At 38.0% G+C, this 23,498-nt stretch overlaps 1 protein-coding gene across 3 annotated transcripts in view; it reads left to right on the forward strand.

The window, feature by feature from the left end:
- The window catches only part of HECW2 (HECT, C2 and WW domain containing E3 ubiquitin protein ligase 2), a 320,650-nt gene that overhangs the window by 205,477 nt on the left and 91,675 nt on the right, over positions 1-23,498 (forward strand). For all 3 annotated transcript variants that reach the window (XM_036237069.1, XM_036237068.1, XM_036237070.1), the window contains 7 exons: positions 501-643; positions 5,211-5,311; positions 5,736-7,085; positions 8,292-8,387; positions 14,732-14,882; positions 15,648-15,751; positions 16,237-16,361. In XM_036237069.1, coding sequence (XP_036092962.1) covers positions 501-643; positions 5,211-5,311; positions 5,736-7,085; positions 8,292-8,387; positions 14,732-14,882; positions 15,648-15,751; positions 16,237-16,361 — 2,070 coding nt within the window. The remainder of the gene's footprint in view (positions 1-500; positions 644-5,210; positions 5,312-5,735; positions 7,086-8,291; positions 8,388-14,731; positions 14,883-15,647; positions 15,752-16,236; positions 16,362-23,498) is intronic.

The following is a 23,498-nucleotide window of genomic DNA, read 5'->3' on the forward strand; positions in this document are numbered from 1 at the left end:
TTTTAATATTTACCAGGTAAACCATCGTATTCCATAGATGTTCCTATTTTAACCACTAAGTGAAGCAGTGTTTTAATCTATGTTCAAAATACCATGGGATCAGAATTAAGATTGATGTTCGTCAAATATATTGATTAATTCTAAACCATCCTATAACAGGATATTAAATTTAAAATAATTAAAACACAATAAATGTAGCGAGTATTAAAATTATATTGTGCACAATATAATATTTGATAACATCTCCTAAAACTGTTGAACCATGAAGGGTTGGATGATTGAAGGGGCTTCCTTTGTCATGTAAATCCTTAACTGTTGCTTTTTATTGTTGTGAATGTTAATGATTCTAAGTGAATAAAGGGTTGACAATAACCGCAGATATTTCTAGCAATGTGGACTCTATGTCACTTGGATTTAAGAGACACTATTTTCTATAATAAATGATATAATTTCATATTTATCTTTTTTTGAATCGACATGTTATTTGTTTCTGTTTTCAGAAATATTCCTTTTTTGCTCTTCTTACCGATGTCTTAGAAATTGAAATTAAAGACAAATTTGCCAAGAGCCGTCCTATCATCAAGCGTTTTCTGGGGAAACTAACCATTCCAGTCCAGAGGCTGCTGGAGCGGCAAGCCATCGGGTAATAAGCCATCACTTGCAGGGATCTTGGTGAGATTAGTTTGTATAGAAGCGAATGAAATGATACTTTCATTTTCAGTCCTAGGACTTTCTTACCTATAAGAAGTGATAACATAATTCTTTGAAAAATTAGGGCGCTTGTAGACTCATTAAAATATTCAGGACAAAAGCCCTTTGTTTTAATTACATACCTTTTTGGGGGGGGGTTATCTATTTTTTCTAAGATATACCTACCACTAGCATTTCAGCATCAAATGTCATAGTGCTCTTTTTTTTTTTTTTTTTTTTTGGAGTATATTGAAATCTTGCTATAAAATCCTCTTCCTAGATCAGGATGCTAGTGTCAGGTTGACCCCACCTTAATCCTTGGTCAGTCCCATCTGGAAAACTTGTTATTCCTGACAAACAAAAACCATGGTGTTCAGGGCCATTTAAAACAAGACCTAGACTCTAAGGGGTATTATATATTATAGTAGAGCTCTGAGACATATGCATTCAATCAAGCAACTAAAATTTACTTTTGATGTGTTTTCTCTCTGTGAGCTTTTTGTAAGTTGTGAATAAAGTAGTTAAGAAATCAAAACATGCCTCTCTCCCTTATTATAAATGGTGTATATATTTTTACATGGTAAGTACCAGAAAACTCAGTATCACTGGTGCTCCGAGGTGGCACTAGGGGGCAACTTCTTAGATCTTTTTGACTGTAGGAGAACGTTATAAACATAAGGTAACGGTAGTAGTGGCAGCAGTAGTAGTAATAACAACAGTAGTAATTATAGTAGTAGTAAACAAAAAAGATTCTGAGAGCTTACCTTATACTGGGAGTTAAGTGCGTTATACTCATTAGCTCATGTAATCTTCTCAACAACTCTGGGAGGTAAATAATATGATTATACCCATTTCAGAGATGAGGAATCTGAGGCTAACAAGCAAGAGGTGGAGCTGAGATTTGAGTTCAGATCAGTCTGGTCTAGAATCTTGGTTTCTCTGAAACACCTCAGGGACCGACAATAATGTGATACAGTTGGAGCTGAGCGAAGGGGATCATCCATGCTCACTCTGCAGCTAATTAACTATTCATCACGGTTTCCTTGAGCCTTAGTTTCCTCACCTGAAAAATACAGTGTTTAGACCAGATGATCCCTAAGGCTCTTTAAAAATCTGAAAATGAAAAATTCTAATGGATTCTAATTTTCTGGCCACTAATGACCATTGAATTTGTGATTGATTCAGCCCACATGAAGTATAAATATTATCCTGAAATTCTAGCAGCCTGTCTTATCTGATAAAAGCTAGAAAATCACAGTTATTTTTAAGGATAATAATTACTGCTTCCAGTAGAGATAATGTACTTTGGGAGGTTTTTAAAAATTATGTTGAGGACTTATAGACAGTGAAAATTTATAAAGAGTGAGAAATAACTATGGGAAATATATCTGCCAATTAATTTATATATTATATAATTTACACAATATGTATGATATTTGGAAGAAGTGTCAATTTATGTATGCCAGTAAGAATGATCAATGAAAAATAAAACCTTGTCAGTGCTTCAAACTGTTGTTGACTTGCTGGCTTTTCATTCAGTCTTTTAAAGAACTGGACACATAGAGAACTGCCAGTCATGGATTCCATGTGCTGGAAAGAAGTCCAGTATGAATTCATAAATATCAACATTATAAAATATTTCTGTGTAAGTACATTAAAGGCATTTTCTGATACAGATACTTAGGGATTTGCTTTGTTAAATAAGAACAATACATACTACATATTTGTATATGTTTCTGATCTGATTATTGCTTTCCATCTAATAACTGGTATATCCTGAAAAATGCTGGTTTTTCATTACTTATGTGTTTTGTAGACTGCAACTGTCTGAAGTAGTTGAGGTTTTACAGGGTGTGGTTTTATAGAGTGAGCTAGAACTCCTTCTGAATGACCTATTTTGAGAGCATTTGTTTGAATTCGACATTTTTCAGAGTGGCCAGCATTCTGTCCAAAAATGCACATCGCTTTCCCATGCTTTGCTCTGATTACATCAGTGAGAAAAAGTCTCAGGTAGTGAGAGTCCTTTGGCACTTATTCTTTATAATTATATATCATAATAGTATATAACATGTTGTTCACAATAATATATCACTTCAAGAAGCAGGGTGAGTCAGACGAGACTGGGTAAGAACAAGAAAGCATGTGAATCCTTTAACAGGCACTCAGCAAAGGAGGAAGACCTTGACTCGGAGTCTCCAAATACAGAGGATTTTTGATATTTGTAGGTTGAATAGTTGAATTGAGTATTTTGTCTATTTGGTTAATAAACAGCACTAATACCTGTTAAAACTTTTTTTAAGTAAAGACTCATTTGTTAATTGATATAAGTGTGTGTGTGTGTGCGCGCGCGCGCGTGTGTGTGTATACATATAGTGTCTACTAAATGTTTAGCACTGTGTTGGGTATTGGGCATATGATAGTGAGCAAAACGGATGCAGTTTTTTTTCCTTACAATTCCCACTAAATATTTATTTCCTAGCTAAAATCTATCATTTTTATAAAGCTTCATTGTCAACAGCAACAATTTATTGGTCAAGGAGGAGAGGAGGGTCAGTTTATTTTAACAAAGAAATAAAGGTTTTATTATTCCAGGACTGAATGTCCAAAGATATGGGTGAGGAACCACAATATTGAGAGCAGACTCATGTAATTTGCTGCTGGGTTCATGCTATAGTGGACGAAGATGGAGCACCTGTGTGTGTCAGGCACTGTTTTAATGTTAGAAAGACAGGGGTAATAGAAAAAGACACCCCTGTTATTATGCAGATTATGGCCATTATATAATATTATTTGAATACTAACATGAAAGCATTGAACATACTCGTACTGTCTAATACAGGTTACAGATGCTATGTATCCCTTTACAGAAAAAAAAAATTTAAGTACCAGTTTAAGTAGAAAAAGTGTTATGATAACAGTCACATTGAGGTGAGCCAGGAGTAGATGTATGTCATTAGAATGCATACTATTGAAAGCAACGTAGAATCACTGAGAATGTACGTAAAGGAGATTGTGATATGGTGACAGCTGAGCAGAGGCTTCTGTGTCATTTGAAGCTTATGTTCTAATCCTGGTTCTGTTTCTTAATTGTTGTCTGGCCTTGGGCAAGTTACTTAGCCTCCCTATGCCTTTGTTTCCTTCTCTAGAGAACAGGGCTACCCACTACCCTCCCAGGGTTGCTAGGAGGATTAAGAGATGATTCATGCAAAGCTTTTAGCAGAGCATAAGTGACACACAATAAACACTAAATTTGGGGAAACAAAGCATTTTAGAAGCATCAATCAAGAAAAAAATTATTGCAGTGTTTCTAAGGAAGAAAAAAGATAAAGGATATAATTTTATTAAAATTTTCCTATTAAGTAAAAGAGATTCATAAGAACTGAACAGGGATTTTATATTAGCATGTGCTCTTTTAAACAGATAACATCTCTTTATAATTGTACTGAGGAGGGAGCAAAGAAGAAACAAATAATTAGGCAGATTAACAAGAGCTGACCAGAGGCTCTAAATTGTACTGTGTGCAAACACTGGGTAGAGGCATTGTCTTCCTCCTGCAGTTGGCAGTAGAGGGCAGTGTGGGAGCAGAGATGGTATTACAACTTCGGTTATTCTCCTTAATTAAATGTAAATCAGATTCAGAAAAAAACGTTGCTTGCTGCAAAGAAATTGCATTTGACTTTGATAAATAAATATGGAATTGAAAAAGATGGACAACTTTGTCCTTGAGGAGGCCGTTAGCATGAGCCTGGGGCCAAGGTGGCGCAGGAACCGGGTCGGCCCGCTTGTGGTCCCCTCCAGCACACCTCCAAGTGACACATCTAGTTTCTCCAGCTGTCCCATCAGTATCACTAACAAGCCAGTCTGAGAACCAGTGATGGCCAGGCTCCCCCACAGTGACAGCCAGCAGCTCCAGCCCCCTTAATTTATAGGTGAGGAAGATGAGGTTCGGCAGCTCCCGGCTGCTCACACAGCTGGAGCAGCTTTCGGGATGTGGCCCATTTCCATGCTGCTCTCTCTTAACTCCTGGCTCCCATTCTTCAGAATATGGCAGCAAAGTGCCCTCCATGCCTGTGCATGATAACCCTTACCTGTGCATATCTTTCTAAAGCCAGCTTTCTATTGTGCTCAATGCTAAGGAACCAGGCCCTTTACACTTTTGCACCTGAGCCTCAAAACAACTATAATTTCAAGCCTTTCACAGCTCCTTGATGACTCAAAATGCCCTTTCCCTGGTCACCCTTAGCAGTGAGAGAGCGAATTAGTGCCCTTAAAAAAAATCATATAATAATAGTATATTGCATTTTCTGCTTTTACTAATAATTTCCTTTATGACAAGATTTCTCCTTATCCCTGGATTTGTAAGTATTCACTTGTGCAAATGAATACTATTACAGAGCCTTTTCTTATGAGTCTGAAAGTTTTAAAAGAAATATGTGTGATTTGGGGGGACGGCTTATGGGAAGAAGACGAAGGCCGACACCAGTGCACTAAAAATGAAAGAATCATTCCTCTTCTTGCAGTGACCAAATGCTCAGCTACAACCTTGGCAGAAGGCTCCCAGCTGACCACGTGAGTGGGTACCTCCAGTTTAAAGTGGAGGTTACATCTTCTGTGCATGAAGGTGAGATACCTGTATAAGTCAATCACTGTAGGAAAACGTGTTAAATCTTACTCAGTTGTCAGTGTGCATTTCAATAGAATCAAATTTGTATCCTGCTCTGAAAAGAAAATAGCTATGAAATGATTACCTGCTGGGGTTTTCCAAGCAGATATCAAAAAATCTCTCTTAGGTTTATGCCTGCATTTGGAAACTGGGCTGTAGAATTTCCAGCAGTAGTGAGCAAATGTACCCCACATGTCCGATTGACTGGCAGTATACTCATTTAGTAGTGAGTAAGGAATCTTAGCAAGTTGGTAATACCGTAAAGAGACCTCACTGGGCTGATCAAATTTTTTGAACTGATTGGTGGCAAAGCAGTAGGACAGTAAAACTACATGGGTTGTTACTACTTCGTTTTTTTGTAAATGCCATTTTTCTCCTTCAGATGCTTCTCCAGAAGCTGTTGGCACAATACTCGGAGTCAATACTGTGAACGGAGACCTCGGAAGCCCTTCCGATGAGGAGGACATGCCAGGGGGGCATCATGACAGCCCGGTTTGTTCTAATGGACCAGTGTCTGAGGAGAGTGCCGATGGGACCCCCAAGCATTCTTTCAGGACTAGCTCAACTCTGGAAATAGACACAGAGGATTTAACCTCTACTTCTTCAAGGGCCTCACCTCCCAGAGGACGTCAGGATTCACTCAATGATTATTTAGATGCTATTGAGCACAGTGGTCATTCCAGGCCGGGCTCAGCTACCTGCTCGGAGAGGTCCATGGGAGCCTCTCCAAAACTGAGGAGCAGTTTTCCCACTGACACAAGACTCAATGCCATGCTTCATATTGACTCAGATGAAGAAGACCATGAGTTCCAGCAAGACCTGGGTTATCCTTCTTCTTTGGAAGAGGAAGGAGGGTTAATAATGTTTAGCAGGGCATCAAGAACTGACGACGTGAGCCTGACGTCTCAGACAAAGCCAGAAGACAGCCCAATGGAGATTGAGGAAGCCTCCACAAATGAAGCTGCTTCCTTTGAGGATAAGCCGGAAAATCTTCCAGATCTTGCAGAGAACTCCGTACCCTTGGGCTCAGTCCCAGATGAAAGTGAAAATGGCCCAGAGTCTCAACCCCGTGCTGACCAGGACAGCACCGAATTGTGTGGCTCTCAAGAGGTAGATCAGCCCACGAGTGGGGCAGACACAGGGACTTCGGACACATCGGGAGGAAGCCGAAGAGCCATCAGTGAGACTGAGTCGCTTGATCAGGGGTCTGAGCCTTCACAGGTGTCCTCTGAAACAGAACCCAGTGACCCCGCCAGGACAGAGAGTGTGAGTGAGGCGAGCACCAGGCCTGAGGGAGAGAGTGACCTGGAAGGCGCTGACAGCTCCTGCAATGAGAGCGTTACCACGCAGCTGTCCTCAGTGGAGACACGGTGCTCATCTCTTGAGAGTGCGCGGTTTCCCGAAACCCCAGCCTTTTCTTCCCAGGAGGAGGAAGACGGAGCCTGTGCAGCAGAGCCCACGAGCAGCGGCCCCGCGGAAGGGTCACAGGATTCCATATGCACTCCTGGTTCTTTACCTGTGGTGCAAGTGCCCAGCGGAGAGGAGGAAGGGCCAGGGGCAGAAATGGCTGCTTTACCTGACCAGGACGAGGTGGGGGAGGTCTGGCAGCGGAGGGGCAGCCTAGAGGGAGCTGCTGCTGCTACTGAGAGCCAGCCCCAAGAAGAGGGTGATGCTGGGGATGCCCAGGGGGCTTGTGAAGGGGCCACTGCCCAAGAAGAGGGCGCTACTGGAGGTAGGATGTAGAAGACAGCATGGCTCTTGGCTCAAGCATACCTGCTCAAAGAGAAGTTTTGTGGTTTTGTCCCTTAATGTAAATTATACTGCAGGTTGACTATTATCTGGATTCTTCACATAGGATTTCAACTTTAGCTTTATTATTTTGTAATAGATTTTCTATTGCTGAGATAAGAGGCCTGTCGAATAACAGCCTTCAGACTTAAATAATGACTCTCAAAGCTCCATATCAGGAGTGCTGTTTGGGGACCCGCTCTCCCCTGGAACGGCCCATGAGGTGGAGGGGTGGGGGCCCTGTCCACACATCCTGGAGGACCTGGATACCTGAGGTTAGGTTGCAGGATCGAACTGCGCATGTGCATGCCATAACAAGGCGTCCAAGGCGCACCCAGGGCACCCGGGGCCCAGTCCCCTTGTCTGGGCAGTATGAAAACAAAACAAAAACAAACTTAAATAATGACTCTCTGGTGGAAGATGCATTCGTAGATACAAAACCAAACAGGCCAGCAGTTCAGTGTTAGTGTAATCTATAGAGGTTTTCAGGGACACCTTAAGGTCACTTCTTGCATAAAACCTTCACAACAAAGTTAATGTGTGCTTTGCATCAAATGTAATATTTTGCCTTCTGTTTGAGTGTCTGAGGATGCAAATTTACACATAAAATTTGTATTATGTCTCAATGAATGTGGCTCAGTTGAATGATCCCTTTAAAATGTTCAGTTATAGATGCATCAAAAAATCTAAGGATAATTTCATATGCCTAAATAGCATAGACTCAGAATGTCCCTTCTTTTCTTCCTCCTCTTTTTGTTTTTGTTACCTTCATTATCTTGTGGCCCTCATGTGGCTCTAAGGCATTAGTACATGATGAGGACAGAGGCTAGGGTGGGAAAAGGTAGGGGAGGGGGAGGGATGGGAGCAAATGGACATCTCTCCAGAAGACCCTTTTTTGACTAAGCATTCACTTTCTGTTTTCTCTTATTTCTCAGTCTTTATGTGGAAAATGAGGCTAAAGAGAGAAAAGACACTAACCTCAGGATTTATGTTAGATTAAGAAATTTTTTTAAAGTATACAATATTGTATTAGTTTCAGGTGTACGTGTTAGTGTTTTTTTTTGTTTGCTTTTTTGTTTGTTTGTTTTTAAGACTGTTTTGACACTGAAGGGGAAAACAATATCTGGATAACTTTTACCTTTACTCCTAGGTTCTCAAGCCAACGGCCACCAGCCACTGCGATCGCTGCCTTCAGTGCGCCAGGATGTTAGCCGGTACCAGAGGGTGGACGAGGCTCTCCCACCAAGTGAGGACCTGTTGACTAAAGGGCTCACCTTGATCAAAGGGCACAAGGGTGACAGGACCCAGGAACCTAAAGGATGGATGCCTGGTACCCAAGAGGAAGGGACCTGGGGGCTGCCACCTGACAGGGCAGATGTAGTCTGGAAAGTGCTCTGCTGAGGACTCCTTTCTGGTGAATGAAAGGGCAGCAGAGGGAAAAATAAATACTGTGATGCCTGTGGAGCAAATAGCGTAGTCAAGGAAATAGATCTAGATATTTTAGACAATAGGATGTATAATAGGATTTTTTTTTTTAATATGCCTAATGGCAGCACAGATTTTCAGTTACTAGACAAATTGGTAAATCTCTTAGAAAAGTCTTACTCTGTAATATGCTGCTTTTTTCCCTTCACTTACAACATTTGAAATCATTAAGTAAAAGGTTCTGGTATTTTTCTTAGGGATATACAACAAAGTGTTACTAATTTTAGAAATTAACCTACCATTTATTTGGAGCATGATAATTATCTGGGGATTTGAAAAATATTTCATTTCTTTCACTTTAAAGAAATACGTAGCACTTAAAGGAGAGATGGTTGAGGATTAGGTATGCCGAGAAATAGTTATGCAACCTGCATTCAAAGGTCCGAGTGATGCCCATGGCCAATTATAATCTGAACATAATTTAAACTCTATTTAAATGTCTAGAATCCCTGAAAACAATATTGCTTTGCAAAAGCAAAGCATTTTGATCAAGTTGAGTAAATACTGCTTTTAAGAACACATTGGAAAATATACCTTTCTGTCTTATTGCGTTCCCTTCTTATTCACCCTCTTTACTTACCCATCTGACATGTGATCATGGCAAGAGTCTGATGTCATTGGCCCTCTGTATTTTAAAAATGGTGAGACATAAAGGGGTAGGGGGAATATGCATTTGAAAAGCTAAAAGGCTGAGTGGTTAGTTTTGGTGAGTGCTGACAGAAAAGCTGAATGATGCTATGTACAATTTATTAAAACACTGGCTTAATCCTTTTGAAATTCTGTTGTGCACAGATCCTCCCCTTGTCATACATTTGGATAATGGAGGGTGGTTTATCACAGGAAACATATTTTAAGCAGTTTTTTAAAAAGTCAACCAAAAATTAATTAACCATCATGTCATGTTAATCAAGGGAGGAAATAACTTCCTTATTGTTTACCCTTGGAGAAAAGATTAAAGTCAGAAAAGGAAAACATATTCTGGAAGATATTTAAATATAATTGGAGAAAAATGAATTAGAAACACCAGAAGAGAATTCTGAGAGAGCTTTGATTATATGCATTTGTAGATTAACAGTAAGTAAGTAGAGTTACAGAGGCCTGGACAAGAGGCACAGTATTTCATCCATGTATGGATAGATGACACCCCCCTGGCCACATCCAATTGCTCTGATTTTTGTTGGACCATGGTTTTGGTCTCTAGAATAGATTTAATAAGGACAGACACTTTTCTAATGAAATTATGACCACTATTTTATAGCATTGGTTTAAACATTGATATTTGTGTTATACAGATAGAATATATTTTAGGATTTTTAAAATATAAACAATTGGTAGTTCATTTTAATAAGTTGATTGATTCAAAGGTAAAAAAGCAATTTAATCTTGTATCCAATTTGAAGAGTGACTGATAAACAGGATTGGTTCATCTCTTAAATGACCTGGCTCAATTATTTTAGGGCTAACAGTTATATTTTTAACACTATTAAAATGATAATACCTGAAACTTGTATAGTGCTTTACAGTTCACAAAGCACTTTTACATGCTTTCCTTGTTTTCAAAAAATTCTTTGTAAGTTTGGTGAGGTAGGTCAAACTGGTCTTATCTGTAATTTATAGATTGGTGGGTAGAAATCAACTAATCTGATTTGCCCATTTTAAAGATGAGAAATTGAAGCTCAGATAAATTGGTAACTTGTTTAAGACACCATACTAGTAAGATTTGAGACAGAGTCTCAGACATTCCTTCTCTATCAGGTATTCTGATCTAAGATTAGAAGGGAAGGGACTAATGTGTGATAGGTGAATGTAAATTCTGTAGCTGGCAGAGTGGTGGCTATAGTGTGGTATATTTTCTGTTAGGTGCAAACAACTTTTCAAGTCAGAGGGTTTGGAGGTTTTACTGAAGCTTTATATACTATGATGTTTTGAGGTCAGACCCAGGAAGGTTCAAAAAGTACTTTCTTTTCCTTCTTCTGGGTTAAGTTTACTCAGCAGGACCTTCCTTGCTCTTCAAGTATAAAAGAAGTGGTTGCAGTGACATGACAGTATGAGCTACTGTCTCATGGCCCATATGTATCTGATTCGGACTCAGAAGTGCCTTTCCTCTCTGCATAGCTCACTATCTCCAGACCCATAGGACAGGCTGCTGAAGCTTTGTACCTTGGCTTTTGATGCCCCCGATTCATGATTCTTTTCTTATTCATGATTATTATCACTGTTGTTGTTTTAGCTTATTTTCACCTTATAAAATACTAGGGTGCTAACATATAGTGAAAAAGTTATCCAGCAAACTTATGCTTCTCTCCGAAGATTACAAACTTAGTTGAGGGGATTCAGTGGTATCCCTCGCTATGCCGCTTTACTCTTATAGCTGATCATATATAATCTCCATAGCAGTGTTATGACTAATCTCTGAACACCTATTTGATCTCTTTATGTAAAGCAGTTTTCCTTGTTTGTTTGCTTCTTTCAGTCTTATTCTTTCTATCTTAGGGTTAGGGAACATTATCTTGGATTTAGTACAAAGATCGCTCAAATGTAATGATCATCTATCTACCTGTTGGTTCTCAAAATCTTACTCTTGCTTTAGGACCTCGTGCTGTGACCTTGTGGGCTGTGTAACTTCAACCACTTGTTGAAAAATGAAATTATCCATAAAAAATAAGAAAGCTCCAGGTCTTGAAAGCAGCATGGCACTGCTGAAAGCCTTCCAGGGAAGCAGCTTGAACTCGAATATGCACTGAGTGCTTTAAGAGTTTGCTGTCTCTTATCCTGAGACGATTGATGACACTGGCAGCTGGAGGCAGTTCAGGGCTGAAGCCTACCAGCATTCACCAGCATGACGGATCTTGGTTTCTTTTTAGCATTAAGATAAATGAAAAAAGAATGGCCAGCTCAGCTCCTTCTAAAAAACTATTTTACTTTTCTCTTATTGGCGCCAATGTGATTACGACTTAACCCAGTGCTATATCGGAGAAAATAGGGAATTGTTAAATAAATGTTTTTTTCCTCAAAAGGGTAGGAATAGGAATAGGAATAGATTCAGAATGAACTATTAGTGGACTATTCTAGGACCCCAGAATTGTTGCCATATTGTTAGGACAAATGCATTATTTATGTAGTGGGTTCCTATGGGTAGCTTTGGAAAAAGACAGGGGAATGTTTATCACTTTTTTTTTGTGGTCATGCACTTTCATTTTTAAGGCATCCTTTGAAATGAAGGCCTGAAAGTAGGCAGTGAATCTGAAGAATATAATTAATCTTAGAGTTTCTATTATGTTTAAGGGTAGGGGCTCTTATTTTCTAAAGCTTGAAAGTTTTGAGAACAGAAAGGATACTTATAATCTAAAAAGCTATTACCTTAAAATTGAAGATTAAGGTGCAAAATTTGTAGCTATTTGAAATTTTTATAAACTTTTGTTTTCAAATATAATACACATACAGAAAAGAGCGCATTCAGCCAGCTGAATTCTCCGGAACCAAACACACACATACAACCAGTACCATGTCACTGGCACCCAGGAGTCCCTTTGTGCCCCATCCAATCACTACGCCCCACTCCTGAAGGGGGCAGGGGGCCTACCATCCCGACTCCAAAATCATATATAAGTTCCACTTACTTTTGAACTTTATGCAAACTTTAAGCAAAAAGTCTTTTTCACACTGATGTCTAGCATCTATCACAAAGTTGTCCCCCCGCATCAAAGTACCCTTAATTCATTGTAATTTCAACATCTCATCATTTTGGTGAAGATACCATGGTTGTTATAATTTTTTATAGTGGGTTTATAAATTTATGTCTCCCCACTGCACATAGAAACGCCTTGATTTAAATACAAATTAAAGTTGTTCCTGGCCTTTGTGGAAAGTGAATACAAGAATAATTCTTTTTTATGGCTGCATGTTATCTAAATTATTTGTTCATTCATTGCCTGCTATGTGCAGGGTACAGTGGCGAATACATTTGGAGATTTTCTTCCCTGCCCCTATTTTGCTACCCATGTGGCTTTCAAATAGGCCTCATTTCATGAGGTTAATTCTCATTTAGTTTGTTAAAGGAAAAAGTTCTATCATTGAAGATAAATTTTTTTACTTTATTTTGTCAGCACATGGAAAGCATGCAACAATGTGTTTTCTTTTCTGCCTTAGCTGCCAAAAAATTGAGCCAAATTGTAGTTATAACCTTATCTTGAGTGTTTGGCAGCATCTATCTGCTTCCTTTGGTTGGTTTCTGCTCTGTTTATATCCCTAATTGACTTATTCTACATTTTTTAAAAATTGGAAGCTACCGTAATAATTCTTGAGGAAGGAATGGCCATTTATTTTCATGTACATTTGATTTGATGTATAGGATATGTTTGAATCATCTTAGCTCTAATAAGAAAGGAAAGAGATGAGCATAATTAGTTCTTCAGTCTTTGAGATGGGAAAGTTATGTAAGGAACGGATCAAAGGGTTTTGGAAAATGGTTCCTGAAAATACTTTAATGTAGTTACTATTTGTCAGCATATTGCAGGCTAAACACAAGGTCTTTTGGAAATGTTCTATTGATGGAATTATAGCTGTCCCCTCAAAATTCCAATTTGGCAAGCTGATTCCTTGTGAGTCTATGTTACCTTGGAGTGTGAGAGACACTGAGTTGTATTGTGATTGTGTAGTGCTTTTCCTCAGCCCAGTTTTTCTTTCTTGCCATTTGTCATAAGTTACCTTGTATTGAGATGAACAAAAAAAGATCTTTCCACTCCCTACTGAGGCAGCTGTCAGTGATCATCTGGTGTTGGCTGGAATCTACTGTGCAGGTCTCTCCAACCCTAAGGACTTTGTTAGAATACTTGCTCTGTGGGTAGTCAAGAGCAAACATGCCTTCCTCTTGCTCTCCAGATTAGACCTGTAATATCTGTTGATAAGCTGTGTGATCACATGGAGAGTTTTGAAATAATCAAGCTGCTCAGCAGAAAAGGGCTTATTAATTTCAAAAAATAGTTTACGTAGAAACAGAAATATATAAGAACTTTCCTCAACTGTCTGGTGACAGAAGGAGACAAAACTTCAGATGATGAATTCACAATGCAATGTACAGATGATGTACTATAATATTGTATACACGAAACTTATATGACCTTATTAACCAATGTTATCCCCAATAATAAATAAATAAATAAGAGTTGTGTGCATGACAAAAAAAGAAAAAAGAAAGAAGGAAAGAAAAGAAAGAACTTTCTGGTTAAAGAATAGATCTCTGTTATTTTCATATATTTCTATATAAATTACCTTTCCCAACTGCAATAAGTTTAAAATTTTTGCCTTTTAAAAATATTAGGACATGCTCTGTGTACTTTATTGGGGCATAACCTTTTATAAAGTCACAGGAGTGAAACTTCTGGGGTTTGTGGACCAGTCTCCTTGCTGTTTTTACTGAATATGCACTTATATATTTGTTTGCAAAGATTCATTAACAAACATACACTTATATATTTGTTTACTTAATCAATGAGATTGCTTAAACATAATATTAAATAATCCTTTAAAACATTGTATTTATTTGAGGTTAGATGCAAGTGATTACCCTTGCTCTGAAAATGTTTCCATCTTTGGGGAAGTACAGATAAGTGTGTACTAGGCTAGCATTATTTTCTGCTGATGACTACATTTACTAAAATTGTATAAAAATGTGCATGTGCAAGTTTCCAGTTATGTCTATCATCTAAACTGGAAAAAAATAGAAAAAAAATCCATTTTTTAGTGAAAACAAACATCAATACCAATTTTGATAGGATTGTCTAAAGAACTATAATATACTACTTGTATTTTTTAAATATTGGTGCTCATATATAAAGGATGAGCATTGTGGGCAGGTCTGGAAGGATTCTCTACATTCAGAATCTTTAAAGGGTTGGCATTACACACAGAGGATGTGTTTACTAACCAGCCACAACAGAGTCTGGTATGGACTGAGGGGAAATGCTGGGTTATGCTGTGAGGTATATGTTATTAACTCCACGTTACAGCATGTCAGAGAGGGAAAACACATGCCGAACTTAATGAAGCACATTAATCGCCTCAGCCCTCCTCCTAACCCCATCTGGATGCGTTACTACTCTTTAGACTGGGAGGCGCGCATCGACAGCCACGGCCGGATCTTCTACGTGGATCACGTAAACAGAACCACAACGTGGCAGCGGCCCACAGCTCCCCCCGCCCCGCAGGTGCTGCAGAGGTCAAACTCCATACAGCAAATGGAGCAGCTGAACCGGAGGTGAGGATGGGCATTTTGGCTATAGCTGTTCTGTTTTGTGGTTGGGCTAATTTTTACATGGTGCAAAGTAGAGAACACGGTTGTCTCTCTTTAATCTTTGGAAGCCCTGTTATTAAGGTATAGCTGTTCCCTCTTTTTGATTCATAAGCTTCATTGAACTTCTCTTGGTTAAAAAATAAACACACACACACACACACACACACACACACACACACACACACACTGCTGGTGTGGAAACGAAAGGAAATAAGTCAGCCCAAGGCATTGATCTTTAATAAAACAGAGTATATACATTTATAATTTGAAGCCAAATATCATTTTAAATAAATAGAATCTTCATTCAGCATGCATCTTTATTATATCAACTTAAGTTTATAAAATATATCACTCTTTTTCAAGAACTAATTGCTGTGAGACAAAGTTATTTTTTTATTTAGCAATAGAGGAATTTAATTTTCTTTAGTGAAGAGCCACAATTTCTTTTTTTTAAAAAAATTATTAGGCGAATGTTCCACAAACAATAGAGAGAAGAAATTCAATGGAATGGAATGTACTTACTTAAACAGATAGCCTAGAAGGTTCATGAATGGGAGTTCAGAATGGGGATTTGGGGGTGGGGGTTTGGGAATAGGGGTTCAAAGACGGGGGTTCAGGGAAGGAATGGCTAAAGTTGGGAAGATAGCAAAAACTTCTGGGCTCTAGGGAAGTAGTTGAGTCCCACATTTTAGAGGTTACTGTGATATAACTATAGATTCATGATTTTAGATATCAGAGTATCCGCAGAACCATGACTAATGAGAGGCCTGAGGAAAATACCAATGCTATTGATGGAGCAGGGGAGGAAGCCGACTTTCACCAAGCCAGTGCAGGTAAGAGAGCCTTTGGGTGGCTTTGTTTTGTAATCTCATAAAATTGGAAAACAAGTAAGGATTTCCAAGAAATGAGGTTTTTCTTTCAGAGAACTTTTGATCTTCAACGAGTTCTGGTAATCCAGTTCAAAAAGTAGAGTTCTCCAGAGACCTCTTCTAATCTTTGACTTTTTATTAGTACTAAGAAAAGAATCATGAAACCAAAGGGAATATAAATTACTTTAATCTCTGGATCTGTGGGAGTGTGGAAAAAGATTGAATCGGATCACTTAAAACATCTAAGGATGTATTAAAATGTTAATAGTGACTAGAAATATTTGATTTCATTTTAGTGTAATTAAGAGCAGTCAGGTTTTATGTATGAATTTACATCAAAGGAAAAAGTATTTGGAGAATAAAATAATAGCAAATGATGGATGGACGTGAATAGATGTGTTTCTTCCACATGGAAAGCTCTCCCTGAAAGCCTTGTCTGCTCCATGTAGATTTCCGCCGAGAGAACGTCCTGCCCCACTCTACCTCCAGATCCAGGCTCACGTTGCTCTTACAGTCTCCCCCTGTGAAGTTCCTCATCAGCCCAGAGTTCTTCACTGTGCTGCATTCTAACCCTGTGAGTACCAAATCTGAAAGTATGCGATCGAAAAGGTAACAGATGCAAAGGAAATTATCCTTGTGTATGTAATAAGAAGAATGATAATAGCAAATGTTTACTGAACACTGTGTGTTCCAAGCTCTATGTTAAGCACTTATATATGTTTTAACCCATTTAGATCAAACAAAGCTATTTTTTACAGGTGAAGAAACGGGGCCCAGAGAGGTTAAATAGCATTCTCAAGGTTATTTAGCTACCAAATAGTATCATTGGGGTTAAAATCCCAGAGATACTGACTCCAGAGTCTATGCTTTTAATGACTACCTTATTTTGCCAGTACAAATATAACTAAATATCTGAGCATTGACAGCAGGCAGTGGTCAGATTGGGCTTTGAGATTGTGGTACAGGTTCTCCAAAAGAAATACATTGCTGCAATCTGAGAAATAAATCAATAAAGAGAGGAATATTTTAAAGATACATGAAGTTTGTTTGGAAGATTAGGTTTTTTGTTTGTTATGTTTGGTGGGGGAGGTAGGTGATTTGTTTAGGATGACGTACATTTACATTTCCCTCCTTTTACTAATGTGTCTGTTCTTTAGAAGCCCTACCTCTGTGATTTCACTAGATGCCTAAAACTGTTAGTATCATCTAAAAGAATAAATCTTTTGTTAACCAGAAGATGGTAAGAAACTTCCAGTTTTTAATCAGTGTTCTCAATAGAAATCATTTGACTCTCTCCTTTACCTATTTGCTTTCATTTCGTCTAGTCCTGACCTTTAGCCAAAATTCTATCTCTTCCCTGATTTTGGTTCCTTAACCAAGAAATCCCTCATGACAACTCTCCCCTGCAACCCCAAATAAATTCTCATGACAATGAGCTTGTCTAACTCTACTCACATGCCCATTTCCCACATATACTTTGGAATTGCAACTTGGACTAGGAAATTTTTTATTTTACTCAGAAAATATTGACCTCCCGGAGGCACTAGGGCATGTGAGGTCCATGGAGTGACTGAAAAACATTTGTATGCCTGTTTTCTGGTCATGAAGCATGACATGTAACACAAATGTTTCTAGGTAAAAAAAAAGAGGCTTTTTGAATATTAAATAACTTATGCTAAAACTTGTGTGAGAAAAAATTATAGTGTGATAAGAGAAGTTAGAAAGCATTTCTTTATGATGTGAATCTTAAGTTGGGTCACAGAATAAATAGCAGACATCGATTGGTAAAAATGGAGTAAGAGCTTTCTAGGTGGAGGACCCACGTGAGTGAAAATAGAAGTGAAAAAACGTGTCCTATATGCATTATGAATTATTTTATTCATCCAATAAATGGTACTGAAAACATGATTTATGCTAGAAATTATGGTAGATAGAGAATTAGCTGAGGTTCTTACCCTAAGGTAGACAAATAATAAGGGTAACTTCAGAAAGATGGTTATAGAATGCCTCTCTGAAGAAATAGTTTTGAGTTGCAAGCTGAAAGATGAGAAATCATCAACCATGGGAAAAGCCCGGGGGAGCTCAGTCCGAGCAACTGGAACAGCAAGTGAAGGGACCCCAACAGTCTGAAAAAAGCAGAGGGGCCGCTGTGTAGTGATAGGAGGAGGCAGCGACGTGACACTGGGGTGGAAAGTCAGCAAGATCCGGATCATGGATCTGGCTGTGGGATATGACAAGCAATTCAAATTTTATTCTGCGATCAGTGAGAAGCCATTATGCTTTTAGCGTGACAAGCTCCAATTTCGAAACTGTAGAAAGGCAGGAGTGAAAACAGAGTGGTGAACACGAAGGCTCTTCCATGGCCCAGGACACAGACAATGATGACCGGAGCCAGGATGTTGACATGGAGCTAGAGAGAAGTGCATGGATTCAGAGATATTTTGAAAGCAGAATCAATAAGACTTGGTGAAAAATTGATTGCTAGGGAAGAAACGAGAAATACTTCCAGCGCTTTGGTTTGATAAAGGGTTTAATCGTGTTGGATCAGTCATGCCAATGTAGGAGTAAACAGCGCTACATTTGACTAGGTATGAGGGAGACAGAAAGAAAGACGTTTTATGTTTCAGGAAGGAGTTTGGGTATAACACAGTGGGCAAAGGGGGATTGCTCCGCAAGTCTCTGAGGGCTAAGGAAGTGGCTTGCTGAAGATGTTAATCAGAGGAAGATTGTAGCTGCACATGGACTGATTTAGAATGAGGGAAACACTGGCCTTAGAAGTCGAGCTAGATGTAACCTATTCATCATGATATGAGTTGATAAGAACCTAGACTGGAAGGTAAGGAAATAGAGAAGGATCGAGCATGAAAGGAGTCACAGGCAGGCATTGTCAAGGTTTGGTGGGTAAATAGATAGACCAGAATCTGATGATGACTCTGAGTGTTAATAATAATAAAACATAAACAATAAGCAATAATACACAATTAATGAACAATAAGAGGAAAATTGGAATGAGAGTCCTGTTAAGGGAATGGAAGAACGTATTGAATTTAACAAAATAGATTATATGCCTTAGGAAAAATAAAGTAGACTACAGGGAAAAGTAGAAGTCAGCATAGTCCTATCACCAGTTGTTGTTGGTGAGGTTATTAGTGTATACATGTTTATTGACATTAATATATTTCTGTCTTCTTTCATTAGCTTTGCTTTATATGTATAAGCATCTGTCTGGCTCTACTGCTCATTATCTTCTGGTTTACAGGTTTGGCTTGGAACAGAGAAGACATGGGAGGAGGGTGAGCAGTGAATAGCATGCTAGCTGTCGGATTTCATGCAAGAGGAATTAGACTTGCCATGCATTTAACTTAGCAACAGTTTGTTGATTTCTTATTATGTCCTAGGCACTGTGCTAAGTGCTTGAGATAAAAACAAACAAACAAAAAAAAATGACAGCAACTGTGGGTCTTGGAGTCCCAGATTTGAAAACACATTCCAGTGTAATGAGTAGAGTTATGAATGCAATAAAAATGGAAGGCCATATAAAAAAAACACGCTGCTGGAATGAGTAATTAACTCTGGGAAAGGCACATGGGAGCAGACATAGAGGGTTTGCATTTGAGATAAGTTTCAAAGGCTGAATAGGAACTTGCCCTAGACATGAGAAGAGCCAATGTATTCTAGGTAGAAGGAGCATCATTTGCAAAATAAGAGATTCAACTTAGGAAGTTATAGGGCTATCTTGATAATTACTAGATTCTTAGTATAGTAGTTTCTTAGTACTGAAACTGGATTCTTAGTCTAGTAGGTTGGTGTTCCCGGTGTTTTGAGAGCAGAGGACACTGGTGAAAGGCAAATTTGAGCCTGGAGAGGTAAGCAGAAGCCAAGTTACATGAAACTAAACACATGCATGGTCAATTTTAGGATATGATAGGCTGTCGTGGAAGGAAGAATGGGCTAACATTTAGAAATGTCACTCTAAAACAGAAAGTGTCATGGCGTGGTGCGAATAGCTTTGGACTTGCAGTCAGATAACACAAGTTTTCCTTTGATGTTTGTCCATTTGTCATGCATTTACTCAACCAATATTTATTAAACATTGCCTGGTACGTTGTAGAGTCTGGAGATAGAGTGGTAAATAAGATAGACAGAATGGAGTAAAGATAACAAACTAGTGAACAAGAAAAGATAATTGAGATAGTGCAATGTAGCATGAGGCAACTGGAACAGTACAGGTGACTGGGCAAGGGTGACTTGCAGACAAGTTACTGGGGGTGCTGGCTTTAGATCAGACGGATGGGAAGATCTCTCCAAGGGAGCCATGCATTCAGGCTGTTGTAAAACGTCAAGTGAGTTAAAAATCCGGGAGCAGAACCTTCCTTGCCAAGGAAGAAAGAGCGAAGGTATGAGGGCACGAATGAGTTTATTGTGGTACACGGTACAGTCAAAGGGGTGAGCAAGACTTTAGGAAGGGGGGCTTGTATGATTTGGCAAGGGGTTTGGGCTTTATTCTAAATGGAATTTATTCTAAAGGGATTTCCTGTAGGGATGTAGTTTCAATTTTTAAAAGCTCCTTCCAGCTGCCAAGAATGGGTTTTAGAGGGGAAAATAGGCATCTAGGAGATAAGTGAAAAGACCCTGTAGTGAAACATGCAAGGGGCTTGGATTAGTGCAGTGGCAATAGAGATGGTGACAAGCGGATGAATATGGGACATAGTTTGTAGGGAGAGCTGAAATTTTTGCTAATAGATTAGAATGTGGGGATAAGAGAGAAAAACTTGAAGAAAGAATTACTGATTGATTGTAGTGTTTGGGGTTGGGGGGGTGATTTGATGGTAAATGTTTAACCAATCTGCTCTCTGAAAGAAAATTGTGTGTGTTTGTGTGTGTGTATGTGTGTGTGTGTGTGTATAAAATATACATATTTTACTAATGTAAAGCACACAATTTACAAATAATAAAATACGTTGAATACTTTAGTTGATTTTGCCAAATTGTTTATCAGTAGTCAATCTGCATTTGTAACGGATGAACAAGTATATTTCCAATACGAATGTTCCTTTTTGTTTATGTTCACAAAGCAAGACAACAGTGAAACAAGGGAGACACATGTCAGAACTTTACACTCCTCTGTCAACAAGGCCAGCACTTCTTTGTTGAGCCAGATAAGAATTTTCGAATACCAGATAAATACTTTTTCATTTTTTAATGTGTGTGCTATTTGCAATGTAACGGCACAGTTTGAAGTGTAATCTATATTCTTTATAGCACTTTATTTTCTCCACCATTTCTTTAGTCCAGACCTTCTACCTAGAAAAAGACAGCAAGCTTTTTCTGTAAAGGGCCAGAGTACATATATTCAGTTTTCAAGCCAAGGACAACATGTGAATGAACAGATGTGGCTGTATTCCAACAAAACTTTGCAAACATAGCCAGCCAGCCCATAGGTCTGTAGTCTACCACTCCTAGTCTAGAACCCACCAAATAATACAAGGCCTGATTTGCAATTACCGATTTCTGTAATTTCAAGCTACCAATATGACCTCACTAAGCACTGAGTTCTATCTTCTCTATATGGGCTGCCTTTTTTTGTACAAGTTTCTCATCAGAGTTTCAAGTAAAGGCTGGATTATTAGTCATTGGGTTGTGGTATAAGGCTGTGGTTTTTTAACTTGGTAGACTTTTATAAATAAATGGATATTCTTGGATTTCAAACATTAGAGATTCTGGTTAGCTAGGTAGAGAGTGGGTCCCAGGATTCTGTATCTTTTTTTGACTCCTTAAGTGATTCTGATATATGTAGTCTGTGACTTGTAATTGCAGATTCCCTAGTATAAAGAGATGTTGCATTAAATGATCTCACTGCCTTTGTCACACCCATGATTCATCAGGACTCATAACAACTGACTTATTTAAACTATAAAAATACTCAGTAGCTTATTCATTTTTTGTTTAGTTTGTTTTCCTGTTTTCTTTGGTTTTCCCATTTCTTTCCTTGGGCATGATTTTAAAACTTATTTTGCTGGACAGCCCATCCTAATTTTAAAATATTCTTTCTGAAGCATTTTAATTGTTTTCTTCCTCCTACCTGAATTGCAGTCATTACTGGCTAAAAAGATCATCCATTCTGTGCACCTGTGCATATCTATAAGATTTAAATTCTGTTGGGTTTGCGAAGGTTTATTTCCCTGATTTATGTATGGCAGGGATTACAGTTGCTGGATTTTTCTTGCTGATGGTCTCAAGGTATGAATTTATGGGGATAAGTCAGCTAATTTTTTGTAAAGGGCATTACTTACTGGAATTTCTTCTTTTTCCTAGAGTAGCAGAAAATGTTACAAAACAAACTTTAATTTACTTTCCTTAAGATTTATCACATAGCCTTTTATTCTTGAATTGTTTATGATCTATAACTGTTTCACTAGATTCTCTTTTTATATTACTGAAAATGTTCAGCATACAAAAGGAGTATATTAATTTAAAAGCTTTCCTAATTCTCTTTTTTTATGACTTGAAGATACCAGTTTATGTTGTAAGCTAGTCATGAAAAATAGATTTCATGTAGCGGTAATTTACCTCATCATCTTTATTGAAAAGAACAAAATTAAGAAAACTTGAGAAACAAAATATTGGTTTTTTTTTTTCCTGTTTTGCATTATAGTTGTTTTAAGATATATTCTGCTGCCCTCTGTTGGTTGTGATTAGATTTCTTCCAAAATTGTCTTGATAAAACATTTACTCCTGATAACTCAAAATTTACTTATTAGTGTCATGCCTTTTATAGTTGTTATGCCTGTTTGTCTAATAATTGTCATATATAAATATATTTATTATATGCAACCGAATGATGTTTTCAACATATATGCCTAATAGTTATTACTGTCACTTGTAATAAGTTCCAGTAATACATTAATTTCACCATAAAAACTCTTTAGTACTTAATGAAGAAAACTATTGTTCCAAAATACATAAACTTATTCTTACAAATCAGGAATTCCTGCTATTGCAAAATAAATGAATTGATAATTTACAGTTAGTTTGGTCAATACGTTAAAATTTCCCTCCATTTTACTGTTTAGGTAGATGATAAGAATGTAAAATCCCTGTGATTAAGAATATAGGCAAACCGTAAGATAAAATAAAAATAGATGTGTAAGACAGATATTTCCATATCCTAGCATACATCTTATGGAAACAATGTTGTTCGATTTGTTTTATAATAAATTCTGTTTAGCGAATAATATATACGGATGCTCACATCTGTTCCCACATATGAGAGACATTTGCTCTAGATGCAGTGATGATATTTTCCAAGCATAAATTCATAATACCTATTCTTAATGAAGGATTTTCGAAATATGAGTGATATATATTTTTTAGCGGTTATGTGCTTACCTGTATTATGGAACAGAACAGAATTCGGTGAAATCAACACCAGGTCAAATAATCCAGGACATGTGGTCTCCATAAAACTAAAAACACCCTGCCACAAAAAGAAAAAAAGGATTATTTTGGCATTGGTTGTTTGATAAGAACTGAATGCTTACATGTAATTTTCTTACTCTGCTGCCAAATGGCAGAAACATTCTCCTCAGCTCCTTTCAATATTTTTCATTTGTAACATCTCAAACACTTAACTCAACAACAACAACAACAACAACAACAACAACAACCACATTAAGCTCTAAGGAGTGTATTTTAACAAAATTTTACTAGA

The sequence above is a fragment of the Rousettus aegyptiacus genome, unplaced genomic scaffold, assembly GCF_014176215.1.
Source record: "Rousettus aegyptiacus isolate mRouAeg1 unplaced genomic scaffold, mRouAeg1.p scaffold_m13_p_2, whole genome shotgun sequence".
In the NCBI taxonomy this organism is placed as follows: Eukaryota; Metazoa; Chordata; class Mammalia; order Chiroptera; family Pteropodidae; genus Rousettus; species Rousettus aegyptiacus.